Source organism: Ailuropoda melanoleuca, chromosome 4 (genome assembly GCF_002007445.2).
Source record: "Ailuropoda melanoleuca isolate Jingjing chromosome 4, ASM200744v2, whole genome shotgun sequence".
Taxonomy (NCBI): Eukaryota; Metazoa; Chordata; class Mammalia; order Carnivora; family Ursidae; genus Ailuropoda; species Ailuropoda melanoleuca.
In genome coordinates this window covers 11769504-11796375 of record NC_048221.1, presented here as the reverse complement: position 1 = coordinate 11796375, position 26872 = coordinate 11769504, and the positions used below count along the sequence as shown (strand labels likewise).

Below are 26872 nucleotides of genomic sequence, written 5' to 3'. Positions count from 1 at the left end.
GCCTCACTTCGTCTTGATTGGTTGAGCTAGGAGCTGCGCCCGCGCTCTCGGCATCTAGCTCTGGACCACCCTTTCCGGTTATAGGTGGTGCCTGGAGCGTCGGACTGGACCTCATCTTTTGCATCCAGTCTCTTGCCACACTTCCGGCTTGACGCCCCCTTTGGGTTTCTCCAGGCTTGGGCCACCTGGATCAGCGAAACTCCTTTGAGAGATTCCCCCATATCTTCCCTCCCTCCCTTCTTCTTCTCTCTTTTCTCTCTCTTTTTTCTTTTCTTCTTTGGATTTATTTGAGAGAGCGATAGCACATGCTAATGGCTAGTGGGGGAAGGGGCAGAGGGAGAGAGTCTCAAGCTGACTTCACACTTAGTGGGGAGCCCAAGGTGGGGCTCCATGAAGACCCCAAGATCGTGACCTGAGCTGAAATTGAGAGTCGGATGTGCAACCGACTGAGCCACCTAGGTGCCCCCAAATCCCCATTTCCTAAAACGCAGTGTTCTCTTGAGTGTTTGTGTGCACTTGAATGTTCTGTTGTCTTTTATTGCTGTATTTTGAGAATTGTTTTGTTTTTAAGGTTTTATTTTTAAGTAATCTCTACACCCACCTTAGGGCTTGCACTCCCGACCCCAAGATAGGAGTCATATGTTCTACTGACTGAGGCAGCCAGGCACCCCTGAGAGTTTAACAGATAACCTAATTTTGTAAACCTAATCAGTACTTTTTTCAGGTTTTGGTGACTAATGGTATTACGTGAAATACGTGTCAATCGCATTTGAAAAAATTTTTTAAATATGTTCTATTGAGGTATAATTTATAAACAGTAAAATGCACTCATTTTAGTTGTACGTTTTGATGAGTATTGTCATGTTTACACACCTATGCAATCACCGCCACAATCAAGATCTAGAACATTCTGTCGTCACAAACTCCCTCATTCCCCTTCCCAATTAACCTCCCTCACTGTTCTCCCCAGGCAACTCCAAACCTGTTTTCTCTCACTGTAGATTAGATTTGTCTTTTGTAAAAGTTTCATATACATGGAATTATACTATACACATTCTTTTGAGCTAGAGTTCTTTCAATGTGCATAATGTGTTTGAAATTCTTCCTCTTGTTGTTGTTATTTTTTTAAGATTTTATGTATTTGAGAGAGAGCACACTAGAGAGAGAGAGAGAAAAAAAAAGAGATGCAGGGCCTGTTCCCAGGACTCTGGGATCATGACCTGAGCCAAAGGCAGACACTTAGCTGACTGAGCCACCTAGGCACTCCCATCTTGTTAGTTACAAAAGTACTCCATTTGTATTGCTGAGTGTTATTCCATTGTATGCATATATTCGATTTTTTTTAAATCCGCTCACCCACCTATAGATGGACACCTGGGTTGTTTCCAGTTTGGAGCCCTAATGAATGGAGCTGCTGTGAACATCAGTATATAAGTCTTTGTATGGATGTAAGTTTCATTTCTCCTGGGCTCACTCCCGATGCCTTCATTACTTGAAGCAGAATAGTAGCAAGGTTTGGTTTTTCTCATTATAAAATATTGAGTCTCAGCCACTCTGTTTTGAGAGTTTGATAAGAGAAAAAGAGTTGCATAGGATGTACCAAAAGCCCTGACTACTTATGCTGTAACACTTGGGGCTCCAATGAATTGGGTTTTTTAATTCCCTGATATCACAAGTAATTTGCCTATTAAACAAGCAGAACTATTGTCATAATAGAAACATTCCAATTTTTCTTTCCTTCCATCCTTTTAAGCATATTTCTCAGTGTGGGCCATCTTCCTCTGGCCCTGGATGAAAATGCTGTCAGGCCTTATGGCCTTTCTCTCACTTTTTATGGGATCTACAGCACTATTGTCATTTTAAGTAGCACGTAGTTCTCAATTCAATATGTAGAATGTCTTGATTTGGAAAGAATAGTCTCCCTTTTCCTTGGCTGGGACATACACACTTAATAAAAAATAAGGCAACAGGCCCAAAATGCCTTATGCTAATCCCCACATCACCAAACAGAGACTTAACTTCATTACAGTTTTTATTCAGAAATGAAATCTTGGGGCACTTCGGTGGCTCAGTCGGTTAAGTGTCTGCCTTCGGCTGGGGTCATGATCCAGGGATCCTGGGATTGACCCCCACGTTGGGATCTCTGCTCAGCGGGAGCCTGCTTCTCCCTCTCCCTGCCGCTCCCCCAGCTTGTGCTCTCTTTCTCTGTCAAATAAATAAAATCTTTTTAAAAAGAACCTTAAAAAAAAGGAAATAAAATGTTAAACCAGTCAATCAGGAATTCTCTAATCAGTGCTAGGTAGGTAATCTGCCTAACAGGGTCGTGGGATGGAGCCCTGAGTTGGGCTCTGCACTGACCATCGAGTCTGCTTGGGATTCTCTCTCTCCCTCTCCCTCTGCCCCTTCTCTCTCTCTCTAAATAAATAAATAAATTAAAAAATGCGATTTTATTCTATCTTTGCTTTATTACTGACCTTCTCCCCAACAGAATGTTGTGACTGCTTTTGTATGTTAATACTGAGGAAAACAGAGAAGAGACACCAACAGATCTCCCATAATCCTCTGCTGACATTAAAATATATAGAGAGGCATATGCCCTGTGTGAGAAAACCACACAGTATGAAAAAGATTAAAAGAAAAAGGAAAACGAAAAAGTAAAAACTTCCCTTCCCACCTCTTTCCAAAATGATTAGCAATTTCATTTTTATACTTTTCAGCACAAAAGTGTGTATGCCAACATCTGTATATCTGTGCAATGTTCTTCTATTTCTGTCCTCAGTTTTTCATTTAGCAAAATGTCTTTTTCTTTAAAGATTTTTAAAATTTATTTTAGAGAGAGCTCACGGTGTGAGTGGGGGGAGGGGCAGAGGGAGCCCGCTCAAGCAGACTCCACGCCAAGCCCAGAACCCAGTGTAGGCTCTGACATTATCAAAATGTCTTGAAGCTCTTTCCAAGGACCCAGTTACCTCCCCTCACCTTCCTCAAAGTTTAGTGAGGCCCTCCCTAACCAACGCCCATCTACATGCCCACGAATCTCAGCTCAATTTTGCAATGGCCTGAATCCGTAGTATTATATACTACTATAGTATTATGTCTATTACATAGACATAATCCAAGATTATGTACATTTGTGCATTTTAATTTAAACTGCTATTGCCCGAACTGTGCCAAAGACTTTTGAGGCAGTGCGGAGGAGGGAGAAGCAAGCATCCCAGAATCAGGCCAAAGGAGGGCTCGGGGCCTGATATTTCCACTTCTACCTGCAGGGGGCAGCAAGCGACTGCCCAATTCTCCAGTTGTAAACTCGCCCTTTAGTGCTCAGGAATTGGAAGAGAGCAGCGTCCAGAAAGAATGGGCTTCTTGGTTCAGCCAGCCGGTCCAGGCTTGCTGGGGGAGCGATCCTTGACAGAATCACCTCCTCAGGGAGGAATAGGACAGACTCAGCTGGGAAAATCTGTTTCCCCCCAGCCAACCTGGCAAGTTTGAAGCTCCTCTCTCGCACCTCCAAGGCTGTGTGCCCTGCCGGAAGTGGCTTGATCTCGCTGACCTTCTCTTTCTTCTTTTAAAAAATGGGGCTACTGCTGCTGCTAATAATAGCTAATACTTTTTATGGATTTACATGGATCAACTCATTTACTCCCACAGCCACTCTGTCACACAAACCATCCTGATTTTACAGGTAGGGAAACTGAGGCACAAACTGTAATCCAATCTATGCTGTGTGTTCCAGTCTTTCCATTTTTGCTTTTGTCACCATAGCATGAGGCCATCCATTGTAAGATGTGTCACTATTTTATAAACCTCTATGACAAGCATTTCTCAACCTTTATTCCCCATTATCATCCCCTAAAGAGAATAGCCCCTAAAGAGAATTTGATTCAACTTAATTTAATGAGAGAAGTTAAATCCCAATGATTAAGTTTTTGTCACGGATTGAGCTTTGGAGGGCCACAAACCATTGAAATATCTAGGGTTTTTTCATCCCCTCCTCCTGGAACTAATTTTCACCACTTTAGGAGCAATATTGCCCCCACTGATAATTTATGTTCTAAGAGAGGATTTGTGCCAAATTCCTGTGCTTTTGCTCACTTAAATTTTTTTATTTTATATCCACTTAAAGAGTCATGAGATTTAAATACACAGAGATTTTTATTATATGCTATTCTTGCATATACATACGAAGAAAATACAATAAATCAGCTAAGGTTTTCTAAATGTCTTCATACACAGAGTTACAACTCACTGAAATCACTGTCCAGCTGTAAGTGTCCAAACTGGTGTTTTATCACCCAGCATTGCCCTCTGTGCCATCAAGGACCCTGATAAGGAACATTTCTTTAAGACAATCTGCATTGTTCCCAAAGAATAGAGTATGGAAAGGGAAAGCAGTTATACGAGGATGGAAAAACATGGCAAACGTCGCCTTACTCAAAAGCTCAAGGTCAACATTGTCGGTGATGTCATGTAGCTATCAAGTAACCCCAGGTATGATGTGATGAGAAGGACACCTCACTTCTGAGGTCTTCCCCCTCAAAACCCATAAATCTACTCCAATCATGAGAAAATACCAGAAAAAAACGAGGGACATTCTATAAAGTACCTGACTGGTACTCTTCAGGACTATCAAGGTCATGAGAAAAAGACTGAAAAATCAAAAGCAAATAAAACAAAACAGACTGAAGATTAGGAGCCTAAGATAATAAGTGCAATGTGGGATCCTGACACAGAAAAAAGGACATGACAGCATGTATATACCCATGTTCACAGCAGAGTTGTTCACAATAACCAAAAGGTGGAAAGACACCAAATGTTCACTGATGGATGAATGGATAAGCAAAATGGGATCTAGCCATAGAAAGGAATATTAGTCTTCAAAAGGAAAGAAATTCTGAGACCCACTACAATGTGGACGAACCCGGAAGACACGCTGAGTGCAAGAAGCCCGACAGAAAAGCACAAAGACCATATGAGTCCATTTACATGAGGTTTCCAGAATAGGCAAATTCACAGAAACAGAAAGTGGGATGGTGAGTTCCAGGAACTGGGGGAGGGGAGAGTGGGGAGCCGTTTCATGGGGACAGTTTCAGTTCTACACGATGAAAAGAGGTCTGGGGACAGATGGTGATGGCTGCACAGCAGTGTGAAATGTATTTCATTCCACTGGGCTGTGCACTTAAAAATAGTCAAAATGGCAAACGTTACGTGTATTTTACCACAATAAAACATTTTAAAACAACAGGGAAATGACACGGAGAGATCCCTTGTACCCTTTTCCAGTTTCTCAATGGTAACACCTTATCAAACTCTAGTGCGATATCACAACCAGGATATTGGCATTGCTGCAGGAAAGATACAGAGCTGTCCATTATCACCAAGATCCCTCTTGATGCATTTGATTCACACCCACCTCCCCCCACCCCATCCCTGCACACTGGCAGCCAGCAACCTGTTCTCACTCCTATAATTTTGTCATTTTAAGAACACTATGTAAGTGGAATCACACGGTATGTAACATTTTAGGATTGGCTTCCCCAACCCCCCAACACACACACACACACACTCAGCATAATTCCCCAGAGATTCATCCAAGTTGTCAGGTGTATCCCTTTTACTGCTGGGTAGTGTTCCACGATATGGTTGGACCAGTTTGTTTCACCATTCATCTGTCGAAAGATACAAGAGTTGTTTCCTGTTTGCGGATCTTATGAATAAAACATCCGTTACAGGTTTTTACGTGAACGTAAGTTTTCATTTCTCTGGGATTGTCTGAGAGGGCAAGTGCTGGGTCATATGGTGGTTACATTTTTGTTTTTTATTGTATTTTATTGTAGTAAGAGCACTCAGCATGAGATCTAACCTCTTCACAGATTCTTAAGTGTATAGTGCATCTCGTTGGCTGTAGATACAAAGTCCAGTAGACCTCTAGAGCTTACTCAGCTTGCTTGATGAATCTTGCTCTGCACCTGTTGGCTAGTAAGCCCCATTCTCCCCCCCCCGCCCCCGCCCAGCCCCTGCGAACCACCATTCTACTTTCTGCTCATCTAAGTGGAATCCTTTAGTGTTTGTCTTTCTGCGACTGGCTTATTTCACTGAGCAAATGCACTCAAAGGTCATCCATGTTGTTACACATTGCACAATTTCCTTCTTTTTTCCATCATGTGTGTATGCCCTATTTTCTTTATCCTTTCATCCACCCATGGACATTTAGGTTGTTTCCATATCATGGTTATTGTGAATAATGCTGCAATGAACACAGGGGTGTTAATATCTCTCTTGAGACCCTGATTTCAATTCTTTTGGATGTATACTGGATCCTATGGGAGATTTGTTTTCAATTTTTCGAGGCACCTCCATACTGGTTTCCATAGTGGATGCACCATTTTGCGTTCCCGCCCATATTTGTGTACAGGGCTGCCATTCCTCCACATCCTCACCAACACTTGTTGGCTTTCGTTTTTTTTTTTTTTTTTGATGATAGCCATCCTGACAGTGATATCTCACTGTTGTTTTGATTTGTTTTGCCCTGATGATTATTGAAATGCTGTATTGTCATTATGATTCTATGTTCTCTATTCTATATTATAAGGGGATATTGTTGCATATTATTCATCATAATAAAGCTGGAATTTATCCATACAGAGATAAAATTAATTTATTTATACCATGAAAAATCATTTCTTGGAAATGCAAAAAAGAAAAAAATCCCATTATTGGAGTTGAGTGTCAGCGAGGCAGCCTCTGGTGGCTGACTGACATGAGCAGCAGCTTACTAGTTGTAATTAGTGCTTGTTGAGCTCCAACACAGCACCGCCAGCTTGCCCTCCTCCAACTGTGTCAACCTTACTCCAGCCTCAGGGCCTTTGCACTTGCTCTTCTCACTGGCAAGGACTCTTTTCCATTCACTATTCCTTCACTTCCCTCCTGTCACTACTCAAATATCACATCATCAGGGGGGCTTTCCCTTCCCAATCTATTTAGCTCAACCTCTTCTCCCTCTATCCCTGCCCTGTTTTATTTTTCCTCCTGGAAGCACTCCTAGTTACGTGTTTATTGATTGCTTGCCCACTGGAATGTGAGCTCCATGAGAGCACTTCTTTTGTATTATCAGGACCTAGGACAGTGCCTGGCACACAGTAGGTGCCCAATAACTAATTGTTGATGGGTGGTGGGGGCACATAACCAAATCACAGAGTACCTGATGGGGTCAGGCATAGGAATCTGGACTTCAACCATGAGGCACTGGGGAGTAAGGAGGTCTTTGCTAATTAGTTTTCTTATTGTCTTCATTTTTAAAAATGTATTTACATGCAAGAAACTCACTCTTTTTGATGTATAGTTCTATGAGTTTTGATAAATGAATACAGTCATATAACCAACACTACAATCGAAATATAGCACAGTTTTCATCACCCCTAAGATTCCTCTGTTCCCCCATCTGCAGCCCCTGGAAACCATTGATCTGTTTTCTGTCCCTATAGTTTTATCCTTTTGAGTACGTCATATAAATGGAATCATCCAGTAGGTAGCCTCTTAAGTCTGGCTTCTTTTAGTTAGCATAACGCATTTGAGGTTCATTCATTTTGTGTCTGTCAGTAGTTCATTTAGTTCTATGGCTGAGTAGTAATCTATTGTATGGATGGACCCCAGGTTGTTTAACCATTTTCCAGGTGAAGAACATTTATGTTATTTCCAGGTTTTAGATTTTATGCATAAAATCACTATCACTGTTCATGTACAAATATTTTTTAAAAAGGAGATATAATTCACATACCATAAGAGTCACCTTTTAGAGCGCACAGTTCGGTGCGATTTATCACCTTCACAGAGTTGTGCAACCATCACCACTCTCTAGTTCCCGAACACTGTTATCGCTCCAGAAGGAAACCCCACCCCCTTGAGCAGTCAATCCCCATCCCCCTCCCCCAACCCCTCGGCAACCACCACTTTCTGTCTCTATGGATTTGCCTCTTCTGGATGTTTCACATACATGGAATCACATGTTATGTGGCCTTTTGTGTCTTCTTTCACTCGGCATGGTGTTTTCAAGGCTCATCCACATTGTGGCATTTATCTGTGCTTCATTCCTTTTTTATGACTGAAGAATATTCCGTTGTACGAATGGACTGCAATGTCTTTATCCATTCACCCACTGATGAACATTCGGGTTGTTTCTACTTTGGGGCTATTGTGAATAACGCTGCTATGAACACTCACATACAAGTGTTTTTGTGGACATCAATTCTCCCCCCTCAGAGTGACAATTGCTATGTCATATGGTAACTCCATGTTTAACTTTTTAAAGAACTGCCAAACCATTTTCCAAAGCAGCTGCACCATTTTACACTCCCACCAGCAGTGTATGAGGGTTCCGGTATCTTCACGTCCTGGCCAGCACTTGCTATTATCTGTCTTTTTTGTTATAGGCATCCTGATGGGTGTGCAGTGGTATCTCATTATGGTTTTAATTTGTATTTCCCTAATGACTAATGAGGTTAAACATCTTTTCATATGTGTATTTGCCATTTGTATACCTTCTTTGGAGAGATGTCTACTCAATTCCTTTACCTGTTTTTTTTTTTTTAAGATTTTATTTCTTTATTTGACAGAGATAGAGACAGCCACCGAGAGAGGGAATACAAGCAGGGGAGTGGGAGCTGAAGAAGCAGGCTCATAGCGGAAGAGCCTGATGTGGGGCTCGATCCCACAACGCCAGGATCACGCCCTGAGCCGAAGGCAGACACTTAACCGCTGTGCCACCCAGGCGCCCCTGTTCTGTTTTGTTTTAATAGACTTTGTTTTTAGAGCAGTTTTAGGTTCACAACAAAATGGAGCAGGAGATACAGAGATTTCCCACGTGCTCCCTGCCCCCACACACCCACAACCTCCCCTACTACCAACATCCCCCACCAGATTGGTGCATTTGTTATGAGTGACGACCTTACACTGACACCTCATATTATCCAAAGTTTACGGTAGGGTTCACTCTTGGTGTTGTGCTTTCTATGGTTTTGGACAAATGTATAATGACATGTAACCACATTACAGTATCATACAGAATAGATTCACTGCCATAGGGGCTCCTGGGTGGCTCTGTTGGCTAAGCATCTAACTCTTGATCTCATCTCAGGCCTTGATCTCAGGGTTGTGAGTTCAAGCCTTGCATTGGGCTCCATGCTGGGTGTGGAGCCAACTTAAAAAAAAATACTGCCATAAAAATTCGTGTTCCATCTATTCATCCCCTCCCCCAAATCTTTGCCCTTTTTAAAAAATTTGGGTAATTTATCTTTTTATTGTAGTGTCGTTAGAGTTCTTGATATATTCTGGAGATTAGTACCTTATCAGATATACGATTTGCAAGTATATTCTCCATGCTGTGGGCATGTACAGGTCTTCGTGCGCCCATAGATCTTTTCATCTCCCTTGGGTAACTACTCAGGATGGCCGAGTCATGGGTCCAGTGTGTTTTTAACTACAGGGAAGTTCTGATCCGTTTTCCAGAGTGGCCGATCTATCTTGCATCACCACCAGCAATTAATAAGAGTTCATTGCCCCACATCCTCTCCAGCACTCAATATTGTCAGGTTTTGGGGTTTGTTTGTTTGTTTGTTTGTTTGTTTGTTTAATCATCCTACGGGGTCTTTAAAGCCTGATCACAGTCATATTCTATAAGATGGCTTCACACCCTGGGGCAGAGGAGAGTTGATGAGACTTGGAGGAACTGTAATAGTCCAGAGAGTGGGGAAGAGGGAAGGGGATGATCCAAGAGCAGTTCAGGGGGGCTGGGGTGTGACAGTGGAAAAGGCTGAGCAGGAGAAGAAAGGGAGAGACAGGAGAGACACAGAGCAAGAAAAGCATGGAGCACCAGGTTAAGGACTTTTGACTCCCAGGTGTTCTGCGCAAAAGGATTCTAGGTCTTAATAAGGTTGGCAGCTGCTACGTTGTATGTACCCATTGAGGCTGCAAGGTGAACATTAGCATGCTAAAGGCTCTGACAAGTCTTGCAATAAAGAATTCTGTTTGGTATTATTTAACCAACTGTTTCTCTTATACCTTGGATCACTTTTCTTAAGCCATAACATCACCATCACCATCATCATCATCATCTCTGGGGAGTGCACATCGGGGGAACCTCATTTAGCTTGTTCACCCAGTTATTATATTCCCAGTGTCTAAAACTTATGCCCAATTGTCAAAAAAAATTTTTTGGTTGCATTAATGATCTCATTAGATCTTCAGGATGACTTGAAGAATTAGGTACTAATATAACTTCCATCCTACCAGTGAGGCTTAGAGAGGTCAGGTGACTTGTCTAAGGCACATAGCTAGTAGGTGGAGAGCTAGCATTTGAGCTGGGATATGCTTGCAGTCTCTCCATCACCCGGCCTGTCTCTGGAAGGGGATCCATACCCCCAGCCTCACCCAGTTGTGGCAGATGTGGTCTGCTGTTCCATGACTTCCTACAGTCCTTCTTGTTCTGGTGGCCATGGACATACTCAGGCTGTTGCCCAGAGAGCTTGGCTGTAACTTGATCTCACCAGGCTGGGGGTGATAGGGCGGGTGGGCAGGTGACAGCCAGGGCAGGGAGATTTGCCCAGACGCTGGTGTGCAGCAGCCTGACAACCTGTGTGGTCCTGAGGAGACTTGGGGCTTTGGGAGCTAGTTCCAGAGTCCTGGCAGTGGTCTTCACCATGGGCAACAAGCAGACAGTCTTCACTCATGAGCAGCTGGAAGCATATCAGGTAGGGGTGATGGGCTGGGCCCACAGGAGGTTCGGCAGCCTTGGTTTCCCGGCCTGGGAAGTGGGGGCAGCATCATTTGTCCCGGGTGTGCAGTCAGCAAGGGTTCCTGGTGCAGCTCTGTGTGCAGCATCAGGCAGGGATGGGCGTGCAGTGGGAGGGAGAGGAAGGAGGCCCCTGAGGCAGGCTCTGGGCCAAGCCAACCTCTCTCTCCGCAGGACTGCACCTTCTTCACAAGAAAGGAAATCATGAGGTTAGTCTGGGGAGAAAGGGGGGGAGACCTGGGAACAACTTTCTATCCGTTGCTGGAGGGTATTCGCCATGGGACAGGTCTAGGTGCCTCACGGTGGTTAAAACACAAAGGGAAGGATTACGGGCATGGTCAGTGGATGGAGGCAGAGACGGGGACGCTGAGAAGCCACATCTTGTCATATTGTCACAGTCTCTAGGTTGATTAGCTTGGGCTTTCTCCCAAGGGTTGTGCGGAGCCATGGAGAGGATGTGAGCAGGGGTGGGGGGAGGGACAGATCAGCATGTTAGAAAGATCCCCCTGAAGCCAGTGTGAAGAGGCTGGGACTGGAGGCTGGGCACCTGGGGGCAGAGGCTAGAGTCAGCCCTGGGTTGCGGGGGTGGCATCAAGGTAAGGGTGCGGGAAGGCAGGCTGAGGCCGCTGCAGGTCGCTGGCATGATTGAGAGAGGCATAGATGGGTATCCCACGTTGCTCCTCAGCCCGTGGAGCCATTGTCCAGAGGCCCCGACCCATGAACTTGGAGCTGTGAAACCCAAGCTGGCCGGGGTTCAGATACAGAGTGATAGGGGCCAAGGCCCCAATTGTGTGGGCACGGGATATCCATTATTGATGGGCACACCTTTCACCAGTGAGCCCCATTGTCTGGGTGAGGACAGCTCGTAGGGTCACCCTGGCCATCACGATCAGATTACTGATGGGGAAACTGAGGCTTGGATAGGGGAGGCTGACCCCAGCTCTGCAGATGGGCAGAGCTCCAAGGAGTTTGAGGGCTGACATTTCGTTCACCCTGAGCCTCTCGTTTGTTAGCAGAGTAACGGAAGCTCAGAGGGGAAGAGGGACGTGCTCAAGGCCACACAGAAGCCCAAACCCAGGCTGTTCCCTGAGGAGGCCTGAACAGGGACCTGTGTGGTCAGGACTGAAATTCCAGATACCCCCTCCTTGAGTTCCTAGCCATCATACGACCCAGGGGCTCCCGTCTCCTTCAGAAACAGCCCCTAGCTGCTTGGGGACCTCTGACTCACCAAGGATGCTCTCTACAACGCTGCTGCTTCTCATGCCCCCAGTGAAGATAGGGTGTCAGCGGGTGAGGGCATTGGAGTGGAGAGGTGGCCTCACCATTTAGGTAGTGTCGGTGGAATTTGGAGTTTTGCAAACTGCCTTGCATGCATTTAAAAAATCCTGAATATTGGCCTTTTGTCTCTGCCCCGCCCAATTTAGGGAATGCTCTTATTATGGGGCAAGAGAAGGAAAATGTGAGAATGGGGGGTCTTTGGGGTCAGAGGTCAACAATGGGATGATATCCAGAGATTCATAGATTCACTCAGATTCTCTGAATGTTTGATGTGACATGATCTCACCTTAAGCACACTCTTTCACTGTCCCCACCTGCCTGGTCAGCTCCTTACTCCTTCTTCAAAGCCCAGTACCAGTGTTCCTACTTGAGTCTCCCCTAGCTCTGGGGCCCTCTTACCACTTTGGCCCAGTCCCCAGCGGGTAGACGTGCCTGTGTTTGGCTCTATATGCTTGAGGACTGAGCCCAGAGCTGATGACTCTTGGGGACCCACGATCCTTCCGTGTGTAGGAGCAGCTGCAAGAATGAGAGAAAGGGGACAAGTTCTCCCCATCCCATCTCCCAGCCCTTGCCGGTATTTCCCTCCCCACACCAGGCTCTTCTATCGCTACCAGGACTTGGCTCCCCAGCTTGTCCCCCTCGACTATACCAGCTGTCCTGATGTGAAGGTGCCCTACGAGCTCATCGGCAGCATGCCCGAGCTGAAGGTATACATGGGGCAGCAGGGGAAAATAGTAGGGAGGTCCCCAGCTGCATTCCTATGAAGTGGATGCATTTTACAGATGAAAGAAGTCAGGTTCAGAGAGGTTAAGACACTTAGTCATGGTCACACAGCTAGGATGTGACAGAGACAGGATTCAAACTCGGGGTTGTTGGAATGACGGGATGGGGTAATGGAGGTAAAGGGCTTGGCACAGGGCCTACTGCATGGCAAGTACTCAGGGAATGTGAGTTCTGCTTTTCACAGCAGGAGCCACTAAAAAAGCAAGTTCTCGGCTGGATGTTTGTCACATAGTTTGTGTTGCCTAAGGGGACTTGTGAGGTGAGTGAGGAAAGATCATTTTATTATAAGGGACAGAAACTTCATTGGAGAGGGACAAAATGTATTGGAACACAGGAGGAAAAACTCCAGGGGCAGAGCTAGCGCCAGGTACAGCTGGAACCAGGGTTTCTGTGGATGTGGTCAGAGTCTCCCTCCATCTCTCAGCTCCTCCAGGAAAGGGGCTTCAGTCTCAGGCAGCCTGTCCGCTTGAGGTAGTGAAGAGAAGCCCTAGCGGTCCCAAATTCCTCCTGCCAGCTCTGCAACCAGCAGAGAGCAGTTCCCTCCAGCGACGTCTTTCAGGGCAGCCCCTGATTGGCCAGTTTGAGTCACCCTGCCTACCCCAGAGCCAATCATGGTTGCCGATCATAGCATCTCTGATTGGCCTCAGCCAGGTCACGTGGGTGCATCTGGAGCCCGAAGTGGGGTGAAGGCCGCCCAGACCACGGGGGCAGAGAGAAGAGTTGCCTGAAGTCCTGTCCTGGCGATCCTGGGTGGGAGGAAATTTTAAGGTGGGGGTACTTGGAGGTTTCAGGAAGGTGGGTGCTGAGAGCGATTCCATATGGAGCCCTGAGTTCCCGGTCAGGGGTGGCCTCCCTGCTTCCTGTCCCCAGGACAACCCGTTCCGCCAGAGGATTGCCCAGGTGTTCTCTGAGGACGGGGATGGGCACATGACCTTGGACAACTTCCTGGACATGTTTTCCGTGATGAGCGAAATGGCTCCCCGCGATCTCAAAGCCTACTATGCTTTTAAAATTTATGGTGCGTGCAGGGCTCGGGGGTGGGATGAGAGAGGGAACGAAACCAGGCCTGGGGCCAGGGGCTGCCCTGCCGTCACAGATGTCTCCCCGGGGGCTTTGAGGCCCTGCTTGACCCTGTCCTGCACCCCACCTTGGTACTTGCTGACCTCATCCCAGTACTTACTCCTTTCCAGCCACACTGGCCTCCCTCTTCCTCCGGCACGCCAAACTCTTCCTCCTCCAGGCCTTTGTGTCTGCTGTTCCTCCGCCTGGAATACTGTTCCCGTGACTCCTGCTCCCCTTGAAGTCTAGGTCGAAAGCATCTTCTACCTTCAATCACTCTCCACCCCACATCCTAGTTCTCTCCCATCTCGGAGCAGTGCTGCTCAATTTCTGTTCAGAACTTGCTCATTTCTTACTGATTTATCTCTGATGAGACCCAAGGGCAGCAACAGTATCTGTTTTCTTCCCCATCTCTCTCCCATGCTTGGCAAAAAAGGAGGTGCTCAATAAATACTTGTTGACTGAATGAATGAATGAAAGTTTATCACAGCGCCTAGCACACAGTAGGTGCTCACTAAAAACTTGTCAAATGAACGAAACCTTATCACAGTGCCTAGAACATAGTAGGCACTCCCTAAATCCTTGTTGAGTAGATGAAAAACAGTCACATGTGACTGGCACATAGTAGGTGCTCAATAAATACTTGTCAAGTGAATGAGTAAGCTCCCAGTGGGACTCTGCTCAATTCCGAAGCAGGACCCAGCTCTTACCCCAGGGTCTTGGGTTCTCTCCAGTGCCTCAGTTTCCTCCTCTGTAACATGGGGGCAAGAGGCCCAGCCTGCCTGCCCCCAGCTGTGCCCCTACCCCACATCCCCTCCATGCCACCGCTCAGACTTTAACAATGACGGCTACATCTGTGCGTGGGACCTGGAGCAGACAGTGACCAAGCTGACGCGGGGGGAGCTGAGCGCTGAGGAGGTGAGCCTGGTGTGCGAGAAGGTGCTAGATGAGGCCGATGGTGACCATGATGGGCGGCTCTCCCTGGAAGACTTCCAGAACATGATCCTGCGGGCACCCGACTTCCTCAGGTGTGCCACTCCTCGCCACTTTGCACAATCCATGTCCTCGTCCGAGAGGGGCTGCTATGGAACTAGTTCGCAGACTCCATTTGTGAAATTTCCTCCATTCATTCGTGACCTTAGAGAATTTTCCCAGCCTCCCTGGCTTCAGTCCCTGCATCTTTAAGATGGGGATAACTGGGGAGCCCTTGGGTGAATGCAGCTCTTTGGGTGAATGGAACGTGACTGCTCTTCAGCCCTCTCTTGTCCAAACATTTTGCAATGAACAGAGTGTACAACTGTACTTGGCAGTCCTGGGGAGAAGCAGAGCCCCCACAGTAGGGCCGATAGCAAATTAATACATGGGGTGGCCAGCCACCTGTTTTTGTACCTCCTGTGAGCTAAGAATGGTATTTACATTTCTTAAATGGTGGGGAAAGATTAAAGACTAATAATACTCCATGACACATGAAATGGTTATGAAATTCAAATTTCCGTGTCCATCAATGGTTTTATTGGCACATAGCCAGGCCTGCTTGTGTATGTATTGGCCACGCCTGCTGAGTCCTTGCCCAAGGTTGGAAATATCAACTATTTGGTTGGCTTTTCACGGAAAAGTGGGCTGACCCCTGAGTTAGCACATGGAAAAACTTTAGAGCAGTGCCTGGCACAAAGTAGGTGCTCAGGATCTGTGTGCTGGGTTTGCTGTCGTGGCTATTATTATGGGTGGCGTCCTGACATGCACAGAGGGCCCCTCTCCTCTACCTGGAGAAGCACGGCTGGTCTCCTAGCAGACAGAGACACAAATAATGACAACTGAATGAACCCTACTGAGGACAGCACCTCTGTGCGTCAGCCCTCTGCGCATTTCCCCCCTTAGCCCTCATATCAGCCCCATGCAGGAGGGATGGCTATTATCCCCATTTTACGGAGGAGTAAACTGAAGCCCAGGAAGGGGTAGCCACTCACTTAGAGTCCCACGGCAAGTCTGGGGCAGAGCTGGAATGTCAACTCCAATCCAGAGAGGTGTGCTTTCCACCCCTGTGGGAGTCGGGGGGGGCACGGTCTGGGGTTCTTGAGGGGATCCATCTCCCCCTATGGTTCCTTGCCTGTCTCAGGGATTCCTTGCGGGAGAGTTCGGCTGGGGGGAACGAAGGAGGGCCACCCTCTCTGCCTGATGACTGACTCCATTTCTCTCTGCACACAGCACCTTCCACATTCGCATCTGAGTGCCCCACGGAGGAGAAGCCGGGTCAGAGGAGGACGGGGTGACCCCTCACTCCGCTGTGGAATCCGGTCTCCCTGTGTTCTGGGAATAAACACATCACTGAGTCACATCTGCTTGGAGGACACGTGTTTCACCTTAAACCTGCCGGATGAGAGAGAGGAAGCCTGGGATCTCATCTCTGCCCTCACTGTGTGACCCTGGGTGTGGCTGCGCCCTCTGTGAGCCGTGATCTCCCCATCTGTACATGGAAGTCGCTGACTTCGAGATCTCTGTCCACCATGAGGGCTGGAAGTGCCTTGTGGCTGTGAGTTTTGGTGGGCAGAGACCAGATGCGGAAATCAGGCCCCTGTGATCACACCCCCGGGCCTCCCAAGGCTGAACCCTACCCCCAACCTCTCAAGCTCCCTCTTTCCCCCCAATCCTGGAGCTCCTCAAGGAGACCAAAGCTTTAGCTCCTTGCTCACTCATTAGAACAGCCACAGGAGGCCTCTGACGGAGGTGGCAGCACTATCATTCGCTGAGGCTGGCACCGTAATTTACAGTTTACGAAGCACCTGTCTCTCAGCCATTGCATTAGCTGCCTATGGCATCCCAGCAGGGTCGACTGAGAAGCAATCACACTTCGTTCAGAGGGAACAGAGTGCTTTTCCCAAGCCCACACTTCAAGTCATCTGCAAAGGCTGCCCTGAACCCAGGCCCACCTCTCTCCAGATCCCAGACATCGACACCTTTGGATTTGAGAAGCCCCACACCCACTCCACCTGCGGTCGTCCTGGGGCGCATCTATAGCCCCAGTCAGTCCAGGGTGTGGTCATTCCTGCAATCGCGACTAGCCCCCAGGCACCTTCCCAGACACCTCCACTGTGTGTCACTTCTAGGGCGCCACTCCCACCCTAACCTCCACCTATTAAGCACCTACTGTGAGCCAAAGCCTTAGGTTTTATGTGCATCCTGTTGGTTCATCCTGAGAAAGAGGGACTGCTCTTCTCCCCATTTTCCAGGTGAGGAAACAAGCCCAGAGATGTCTAGTGACTTGCCTGAGGTCACACAGCCCTGTGACCTGGGATTTCCTCCAGGGCCCACTGCTAACCATGATCCTGGGCTGTCTGTCTCCTTCTTTAAAGGAAAGGGGCTCATGTGCTTCTTCTAAAGCTGACATTGGTGTTGGGAGTGTGTACTGTGTGCCAAACCCTCTCCAACTCTGACCTCCTTCATCTGCACGAGAACCCCAGGAGGAAGGTGTGAACAGCTGTTTATAGGCGAGGATGTACTTAGCATTGAGCCAGGTGCAGAGGATGTGGGGAAAGGGCTCCAACTGACTGGGTTTCAAATTCTCGCACTGACCCCCTGTAGCTGGGTGACCTTGGCCATGCCTTTCCTCCTCTCTGACCCTTAGTCTCTTCTTTAAAGTATGCAGCATGAGCCTACCTGCTGGGCCTGCTCAGAGGCGTAACAGAAATAATGAACTTGGAGGCTTTGGCATGGGGCCTGGCACACAGTAGGTGCCCTAGACCCTTGCTGTCACTCATAATTATTATTATTCAAACAACCAAGTCACCCCATTGGCAACTGCAGGACCAGACCCAAGCAATGTCTTTTATTACGTTCCTCAGGTTCCTGAGGTCCAGTGGGTAGACCACGAGGTGTCCAGTGTGAGAGCCCCCAGAGCCAGGGCAAAGCTCTTCTCTAGCAGTACCCAGGGGCAAAGGGTGGCGGCGGGCGGTACTCCTCGGGGAGCCAGTCCTTCTGGGGTTCTGCCAAATCCTTTGTCTCTGGTTTGGACACTTTTGAGGATAGGGCCCTCACTACCGCCTGGGGCCAATCCTTGACCCTAGGGGTCGCCTCGCTCCAGCTGGCCAATCTTGAGACCCTCCTGGAGGGGTCAGTTCTGTCTCTCAGATCCTGGGGCTGCGAGGGGCTTGCAAGGGACGTGGCCACAGAGCGGCCTGTGTCGACATTATCTTCCCAGTGTGTGTCACCTGGCCTGGCCCCCGGGCCGTGTGTCACTACTGGTGGCCCAGCATTCCAGAGCGATGACAAGTTTGTAGATGTCAGGTGGGATGTCAGCTGCTGCTGGACCCTCTTGCCCGTCTGGGGGAGTGCCTTGAGGTTCCTCCAGAGTTTCCGGCAGGCCTTCTCAAGAGGAGCTTTTGGGGGCCAGGAGGAAGTGGCTTCCTCCGTGGAAGCTCTGTCCATCTCTCCTTGTGGCTTCCTTCCCTTCGGGCTCGCTGAGGTCTGAAACCAAGAGCGGGTGAGACCTGGGGCCATCCTGCCCACCAAGACTCTGAATGCCCTGGACGTTGGGACATAGGTCCCACTCAGACATCTGGGGGGTGAGAAGGACCCCAGGTGAGCCCCCATACTCAATCCCATGCCCCGTCATTCCCATCCCCATAAACGGCTTCACTATCTCCCCCAGGGATTGGCAAACTCTTTTCATAAAGGGCAACAGAGATCATACATCAGCGAGTGGGTGTGCCTGCATTCCAATAAAACTTTATGGACGTGGAAATTTGTCATGAAATACTACTTTTATTTTTTTCAACCGCTCAAAAACATAAAAGCCATGCTTAGCTCGTGGGCCATACAGAAGCAGGCCAGATGCCCCTCGGGCCCCAATCTACTTGGTTGTTCAGGTGACAATTGTGGCAGATGCTGACAATGCCCCATCCGTATCCCTTTGCCCTGAGCATTCAGTGCCCCCAGCTCCATTCCCACATGCCAGCAGTGGGGACTCTGCCTGGGGTCCTTCTTTGGCCCCATGGCAGGCCAGAAGTGCCAGAGAATTAAAATCTCCCAGGAATGGCACTTGACCAAGGGCTAATGGAAGATGGAGGATCGATAGCCCAACTCCTCACCCCTAAGGTGGGATAACTAAAGCGCATGTCCCATGTAGAGACCCAGCCTCCCTGAGGGAGACCAAGCCCTGGCTGCCCATAGGGGAGCTTGCTCCCTAACACACCCTCCATGGGCTGCCCTCTCCCATCCCACTTCTCTGCTCCCCCAGGGGCACATCCTGGGATCCCCTCCCAGGGACTCAAAACACAACATCTCGCTTCCCCTCACCCTCCACCTCCAAGCCATCAGCAGGCTCCCTTCTAAAATGTCCCAAATAGCTTCATCTTGCTCCACACCCAGAGATCCTTTTCTGGTCCCTCCCACTGGGACAGTCCTGCCACCTCCACCACTGCTGCCAGGCAGCCCCTTCTGCAGCTGGCAGCCACAGGCTCTCTCATGGCAACTCCCCCTGCAAACCTGGAATAGAATGCCAGCTCGCCCCCAGCCCCGAGGCCCCGCATGATTGGCTCCTGCTGATCCTGGCCCCTTACCTCCCGGTGTCCTCCCTTCCACTCACCCCACTCCATCCACACATTGGCTTTGGTTGTTCTTTTGTTTTCGAAATACACTGAGCCTCAGGGCCTTTGCATGTGCTCTTTTCTCTGCCTGAAACGCCCTCCCTGCATCTCTGCATGTGGCTGACCCCTCCTTATCCTACGTGTCCCGGGTCTATGCCACCTCCTCCAGGAGGTCTTCCCCGACTGTTCCCTTCACCCCTTAGCCCCACACCCACTGATGTTCATCCTACCACCCTGTTTCATTTCCACTATTGTCAGAACGTTCCTGCCATGTGGGGGGCATGAAGGACACTTAGCCTAGAGATTCCTGAGGGTCTAATCAGCCCTGAGAAGGTGGGATTCATTAATTTATTCATTCATCTACTTCACAGATTCATTAGTTGAGCACTTGCTCTGTGCCAGGTCTTCTCTGAGGGGAGGAGAGGCAGACAGAAGAACAAGATAGGGTGAACAAGCCAGACAGATTCCCAGGTCTCCCAGAGCTCACAGTCTGATAGGGGAGGCAGACAGGAAACATGAAAACCCACAAATAAACTTTTAACCCACAAAAAGACTCTTTAAATTGTGAGGAGTGCTCTGCAGTGAATAAACAGGATGAGGTGATGGAGAATGCAGAGGGGACACTTTCAGTCTGGAGTCTGGGGAGGGAGACACTTGAAGAATTAAAGAAAGAAGCCAGGCATAGGAAATCTGGGGACACAGCACACACAGCATGTGCAAAGGCCCTGAGGTGGGTGGCATCAACACGTGCAAAGTTCTTGAGGTGGGACCAGCACATGCAAAGGTCCTGAGGTTAGCTTGATGTAGCTGAACAAGGGCAAGGATAGCAGAGGGGCTGGAGCTGGACTGGTGCTGAGCACAAGGAGTAGCTGAGGTCACGGTTGGGATTTTAATCGTAGTATCTTCAAAAATCATGGGAAGGTTTTATACTTGGAGCTATAGGATCTGATTTTCACTCTAGAGAGTCTCCTCTGGCAGCTGTTGGCCACCTCTGCTCCCCCACCCCGTACTGGAGGTGCCAGCTTTCCCTCACGTACCTCCTGGGGGGCCGCCCTGGGATAGTAGGAAGGATTCTGATGTTCCTTGGGGATGTAGGCGGGGCTGGCGACTTCCTCAGTCAATGCACTGGAGTAAAGGAAGAGATCCTCATAATCTGAGTTCGCTGGATCCTTCTGTGGGGCGGAGGGAACCTACATCTCAGCCCCGAGGAGGAGGAGGACCCCAAGGTCCCAGACGAGCCCTAGCAGGTGGGGTTCAGGGAGCTGCCTTGCCCACAAACCTTGTATGGAAACATGCCCCTCCCATAGTAGCTTCTGAGGGCTAGGACCCCCCTCCCTCCCTCCCCGGGGGGGGTGTCTCTCCCCTCCTCCCCGCCCCCCCAGCTGCCACGAGCCTTATAAGGAGATACTCTATTCCTATAGATCAGCCAAGGTTGATCCCCCACAAATGAACCCTTGTAAAAAATTAGCCTGGGGGGCTGGGGTAAGGCAGGGAAGGAGGACCAGGAGGGGTGGGGCCGGGGGAGGGCAGGGACCACAACAGTGACAGAATCACAACAGGCTGAATGGGGAGCGTGGGAACAAAATGAGTCTGGGGGCTTGGCCCCCGTGAGGATGCTGTGGCTCACTGGGGTCCCCACGCTCACCTGCCCACAGGGCTGAGTCAGCAGGTCCCCGTGTGGCCGCACAGGCTGCTGCTGGTGGAAGGTGACCAGGGCGTCCAGCGAGGCATGGGCCTTCTCCTCCCCCGGGATCACGAAGCTCCCATCATCCAAAAGCTTCACCATGAAGTGGCGGCAGCAGCTTTGCGCCCTGTGGCGACACTGCAGGGCTAGGAAATCCTATTCCTCCTCAGTTCGGCCCCATCCCCCTGCCCTCGAGCCGGCGGCATCAAGGCTGCAGCCCCACTGTTCAGATTCCAATAGCCTTCTGCACTTTTTAGCCATGTGACACTTGGTGGGCGACTAACGACACTGTGCCTCAGTTTCCCCATTGATAACGTGGGGTTACTAAGGCTGACCTCGGGATTCTCATGAAAACGAAATAAGCTAGTGCAGATCAAAGCTTAGCTCGTACCTAGCTAGGGCCAAACGATCAATAGAAGTGATGAGAGTGTAAAACTTGAGTCAGGCCCCAGGCTAAGTCTGTGCGCCTAGCACACAGCAGGTCCTCAATAAACACTCTGTGCATGAATGGATGCATTTAGTAACGGCCTAGTATGTGCTTAGGATATCTTATTTAATTTTCACAACAAGAGTCTGAATTAATTTTAGCATTTCTCTATTAGAGATGAGGATTTTGGGGGAGGCACAGATAGGTTGAGTAACTTGTGCATGGTCACACAGCATGTAAGTGGCAGAGCCAAGCCTTTGCCTGCGTGACTCAGGGCCTAAGCTTTTCCCACGGTGGGTAACTGCAGTGGAGCCATCAGATTTTTTTTTTTATTTCTTTGGCCTGGAATCCTTTTGAAAATTAGTTTGTGTTGCTGAATGCTGTGAGATGCCCAACCAGGTTTTGAGGCCTTAAGGAGCTGGACTGCCCCGAGTTTCCCTAACACGTCTCTCCGGGTGGAGTCAGAGAGTTGCCAAGGAGATGGTTGAAGGGGGAGGGGTGGTTAGGGGAGGGCAGTAGCCACTCTTGGGCTCCCAGTAGCCCCTGTTCTCAGACACACAGGCTGTTATCACCAAGCCCCCATCTGCTGGTTACAGCTGGACCTGAAGCGGCTCACTGCAGCCAGATCTGGCCAGAATTTTACACCAGTTGCTTTCTGAGCAGTTGTGGTATGAAGCACCCCTTGCCCCTTCCCAGGAAGCCCTGGAGCCTTCCTGCCCCTTCCCTGGCCCCTAGCCCGGGCCTTACTTGTAGGACAGTGTGTAGCCCACGTGGCTGTGACTCACTCTAATGAGAAAGGATCCCGGTGGCCGTAACTGCAGCAAATTCTTGGCATCCCTGGAAGGACACACACAGGAGGGAGATGGCTGCGGTCCAGCGGCCCGGCGTACTGGCCGGACTCCTGGTGCCCCCGTCATCCCAGGACTGAACAAACCTAAAACCCTTCGTTGTTGCTGCTGTTTCAGACCTTGAGATGTTCAGACACGGGGGTGTTCCCGTCAGTGGCAAAAGGCCTCTGATGACCTTGACCCCAGGACAGACCTTCTCCTCTCCCCCTCAGCCCCTTCCTGCCTTCATCATGCCTGAAATACCCTCGTACTGCTCACCAAATTATTACCAGTATTCACTATCATCATTACTGCTATTATCATGGGTTCACAGAGAGGAAGGTGGCCTTCCACGGGACAAGATGGGGAGACTTGGGACCCGAGTTGTCTACTCCAGAAGCCACTGACCATGTGTGGCTACTGAGCACTTAACATGTGGCTGGTCAGAGTCAAGATGTGCTTTTGGTGTACGATGCCAGAGTTTGAAGACTTAGTACAAAATAAAGGAACGTATACTGTCTCACGAATGAGATTTTAGTACTCATGTTGAAGTGATAATATCCCGGATACACTGGGTTGAAGAGAAGAGGATTAAAATTAATTCCGCCTGTTTCTTTTTACTCCTTTTGACGCAGCTACTAAAAACTTTAAAATTGCAACGTGCGACTCACACTATGTTCTTAGGGGCGCCCCCCCCCCAGAACTCAGAGACAGTGGCTGATTCACCCTCTCTGTGGGTTTTACAACGTTCTCTCAATGTCCCTACATGCTAACCGTGGCCATAGACAGTCTTCTCTTCGTTCATTTAGAACCAAGTGAGTGACTAAGGAGGTGAGTTTGTTCACGTCCTCAGAACTCAGTCCGATGCAGAACGTGCATGTAGGTCATGCCCCTGAAGGATTGAGAGCAGCCGTTTGGGACACTGTGGTAAGGATTCAGAGGCTGCATTCTGCCATCACTGATTGCAGATGCCTGGCCTTGGGAGATGGGTCCCTGGCAGTGCTGGTCTGGTGGCTATTTGTATAGAGAAAGCTGAGGTCCAGGGATGGGAAGTAACTGGCCCTGGGCACACAATGAGTCCACTCCTGCCTGGGACTTCAGAGCTCTTTTCACCAAGCCAAGCTGAGCCCAGAATTCTACAGAAAATCTGCCGAGGGTGGGGGCAGACAAGGAAAGAGGGTGGAGGTCAGGGTGGAAGGTGTGTGTGTGTGTGTCCTTACTCTCTCGAGATGGCACCGTGGAACCATGCAGGGACCCCTTCTTGGGCAAGCTGAGCCACCTGCGTCTGCACAAACCAGTCCAGTCGTGGGGGCAATGGTGGGGGCAGCCTTCCCGCTTCTGTCATGGCTTCCTGGGGACCGGTTACCTGGCAGATGGAGGGAGGAGAGAGAGTCAAGCCTGGTCCACCTCCTGTACTTTGCTCTGTTCTTACAGCTCATTGTGCCTCCTCCTCGGATAAGCCCTCCAGGCTGGCCAGAGCGAAGGGCTTGAAACTGGCTTGTGTTTCTTGAGCACCTACTATGCATTCATTCATTGGCTCCTTCTAAAAATCCCCCAGGAATTTTTCCCTGTCCTTTTATTCTTGTTATACCATTACTGCAAGTGTTAGAAAGCTCCCTTTATAAGTATATGCATTTAAGCTTAAAAACTGACTTTACTGAGGGGTGCCTGGGTGGCACAGTCGGTTAAGCGTCCGACTCTTGGTTTTGGCTCAGGTTGTGATTTCACGGTCCTGAGATCAAGCTCTGCACTGGGGTCCGAGCTCAGCATGGAGTCGGCTTGAGAGTCTCTCTCCCTGTCCCTCTGCCCTTCCTGCTCGTGCACATGCTCTCTCTCTCAAATAAATATATATATTTTTAAGAACTGACTTTATTTAAATAAATATCAATGTCCCAGGAGGGATGTGGACATGGCAAAATGGTAAGTGAAGAAACACTAGAGAGATGTGGCCCCAAGTAACACCCTTTGCTCCCAACATGGTCATGTCTGGTGGCCACTGAAGTGGCACCTGTAACCTGCCAGGTGCATCATCAATTCATATGAGTTTCGATAGTTTTAAGCTCAAGGTAACACTGGATTTTGTGAGCCAATGACAAGGAGCTGAAGAAAAATAATAGTACTGATTTATAAGAGTCTCAAATCAATGCAAAATCAGCAACAGGGTCATGCCCTGCTGGGTGGTCGGCTCATGACCCTTCACGGTCACTCTTAATTCTGTCCCTAACCTGGCCCACCCCCTACACTGGCCCTATCTGATGTTTCAATATTGCAGAAGGTCACTGTTACTGTGCTGTTTCCAGAGGGTGGGGACATATTGACTAACCCGGTCAATATTGACTTTCTTCTGCCAGAAGACAGATGCTGAGCACACCCCCTGGGGAGAGGCCCAAAGGCATTCTGGGACGAGTAAAATTAAAGAGATCGCTTAAGAAATATATAATAGGGCGCCTGGGTAGCGCAGTCGTTAAGTGTCTGCCTTCGGCTCAGGGCATGATCCCGGCATTCTGGGATCGAGCCCCACATCAGGCTCCTCCACTGGGAGCCTGCTTCTTCCTCTCCCACTCCCCCTGCTTGTGTTCCCTCTCTTGCTGGCTGTCTCTCTGTCAAATAAATAAATAAAATCTTAAAAAAAAAAGAAATATATAATAAAGCAGGGTGACAAAGCAATCAAGAACCTGGAATCAGAGACAGATAGCCTGGGTTCCAGCCCCAGCTCCCCCACGTAGCTGCTGTGTGACCTTGGGTAAGTCACTTAATATCTCTGTGCCTTTGGTTTCATCTGTAGTTTGGGGATATGACGATATTTACCTGGGAAGGTACAGTTGGTTCAGAACTATACACTCTGTGTGGATAATAAATATTCATGAATCCAGTAATGTCCTAGCCTGGGGTAATGTATACAGGGTTGTTCTTTTTTCTACCTGGGAGAACTCCTATTTATCCTTCAAGACCCAGCAAAAACATCCTCTCCTCCAGGCAGCTTTCCTGTCTCTTCCCCTTGACAAAGCCTTGGCCCCCTTCTCTATCTCCCATTTTCCCCTCTGTTCTTGCCTAAGTTTTGCCTAGCCTTGCCTCGTGGAGCTCAAGTGTCTGTGTGTAGTGCTAGCCCTGACAGTTGGCTTTTTCTTTTCCTAATGCAAGTGCCTGACTTAAGCTTTGACTGCCAAGTCATCCGCTTTAACTCAATGAAGTCTATCGTGAATAAACACATTGCCAGCCACGCCACTAGATAAAGGGCCAGGATGCTCTCCATGCACGTCCCCCTCCCCGCCCCCACTCCCCCACCATGAGGCTCCTCTGTTTTAGACATCCTGGTTGATTTAGATAACTGGCCATCTGGATCACTTTTCCCCCTTCTTTCTTTTTTCTTTTCTTTTCTTTCCTTTCTTTTTCTCTCTTCCCATGCTTTAAATTCCTGCTCTTATGTTTTATATTCACCAATAAGGAGTAAGCCCCAAAACCCTAGCTCCCCACCCTCAACGTTAATAAAAGCAGAACCCCGGGGCCATGTGCGCTGGCTTTGTCTCTCTCGGCAACCTGGTTGTGTGCCCCTGGCGTGCACACCAGGGCTGGTAAGTAAGAGATTGTTCTTCAGAGTTTCCAGATGGTTATGGCTGATGGGCAGCTTGCAATCATAAGAACCACAGGGGTCAGTCCTGTTGTCACATTGGTTTGGCAAGGGGAGATGGCTGTGGGAAGCTCACAGGCCTGGGTGAGTGCCCCCAGGCATTTACTATCAGAAAGCACTGTGTCTGGCCCTGTCTACCCCATACAAAGGGCTCCCAGAGACCGGGCCCAGGGCAAGGTCCTTTTGGATTTTTCTGGGTCCCCAGCACTACCTGATGCTGGGCAGGCACAGACGAGGGTGCAGGGCTGTCTGCTGATGAATAACTATCCAGGGATAAATGAATCTGTACTAGGTTTCAGCCTCCTGACCCTGACATTGGGGCCTCCCCCATCTCCTTGTCCCCCGCACTCTAGCCCTCAGGACATCCTTGCTCCACTCCAAACTGACCAAGCTCTCTTTCCCTCCACACCTTTGCCCGTGCTGTTTCCCTGACAGGAACGCCCTTCCCCCAGCCCCAGCTCCAGTTTTCAATGGTCAGCTCCCACTGAAAATTCCTCCTGCTTTTCTGGTCTCTACCACCCTGTCCCTCCTTCTGGCCCAGCCTGGCTCCCAAGCTCTGTCTTCTAGAAATCTGGGATGGAGCCGAGGCTCTTGGAGCCCTGGCCTCACCCAGCATGGGGCAGGCACAGAAGTGGGTGTGTGGCTGGCTGAGGGACTGCCACCCGGGCACGTACCTGGGAGACCCCTGCGCTGCCGAGGCTCTCTCACTGCTGTTCTCAGAGCCTGCAGGAGCCTTGGTTTCGATTCAGGGTCCGCACGTCAGCGGGGTGGGGCTGCTGCCCCCAGGCTGTTCCTGTTTCCTTAAGCAGGTGAGCCCCAGGGGC

General features: G+C 49.2%; 2 protein-coding genes across 5 annotated transcripts; one reads left to right on the top strand and one right to left on the bottom strand.

Moving 5' to 3' along the window:
- The first annotated feature begins 10688 nt into the window (after positions 1-10688).
- On the top strand, positions 10689-16501 carry CIB3 (calcium and integrin binding family member 3). Its single transcript, XM_002912703.4, has 6 exons — positions 10689-10739; positions 10955-10989; positions 12654-12765; positions 13712-13859; positions 14733-14928; positions 16106-16501. The coding sequence occupies exons 1-6, from the start codon at positions 10689-10691 to the stop codon at positions 16125-16127; spliced, it is 564 nt and encodes a 187-aa protein (XP_002912749.1). The 3' UTR covers positions 16128-16501.
- Positions 16502-17696: 1195 nt separating this feature from the next.
- On the bottom strand, positions 17697-26872 carry HSH2D (hematopoietic SH2 domain containing). 4 transcript variants are annotated; one of them, XM_011221758.3, is made up of 6 exons: positions 26723-26872; positions 23641-23786; positions 22341-22430; positions 21128-21293; positions 20520-20654; positions 17697-18361 (listed from the first exon to the last, which is right to left on the bottom strand). In XM_011221758.3, the coding sequence occupies exons 2-6, from the start codon at positions 23763-23765 to the stop codon at positions 17813-17815; spliced, it is 1065 nt and encodes a 354-aa protein (XP_011220060.2). In that variant the 5' UTR covers positions 23766-23786; positions 26723-26872; the 3' UTR covers positions 17697-17812. The 4 variants fall into 4 exon arrangements, with proteins under 4 accessions (XP_011220060.2, XP_019652567.1, XP_011220061.1 ...); XM_034657970.1 differs by having other exon boundaries at positions 18120-18452; XM_019797008.2 differs by lacking the exon at positions 22341-22430.

Coding starts and splice junctions, on each gene's coding strand:
- CIB3 (XM_002912703.4), top strand. CDS start 10,689: ATGGGCAACAAGCAGACAGTCTTCACTCATGAGCAGCTGGAAGCATAT. Junction 10,740..10,954: donor AGCAGCTGGAAGCATATCAG/GTAGGGGTGATG, acceptor CTCTCTCCGCAG/GACTGCACCTTCTTCACAAG. Junction 10,990..12,653: donor ACAAGAAAGGAAATCATGAG/GTTAGTCTGGGG, acceptor TCCCCACACCAG/GCTCTTCTATCGCTACCAGG.
- HSH2D (XM_011221758.3), bottom strand. CDS start 23,765: ATGACAGAAGCGGGAAGGCTGCCCCCACCATTGCCCCCACGACTGGAC. Junction 21,294..22,340: donor GGCTACACACTGTCCTACAA/GTAAGGCCCGGG, acceptor GTGTCGCCACAG/GGCGCAAAGCTGCTGCCGCC. Junction 20,655..21,127: donor TGACTCAGCCCTGTGGGCAG/GTGAGCGTGGGG, acceptor TCCGCCCCACAG/AAGGATCCAGCGAACTCAGA.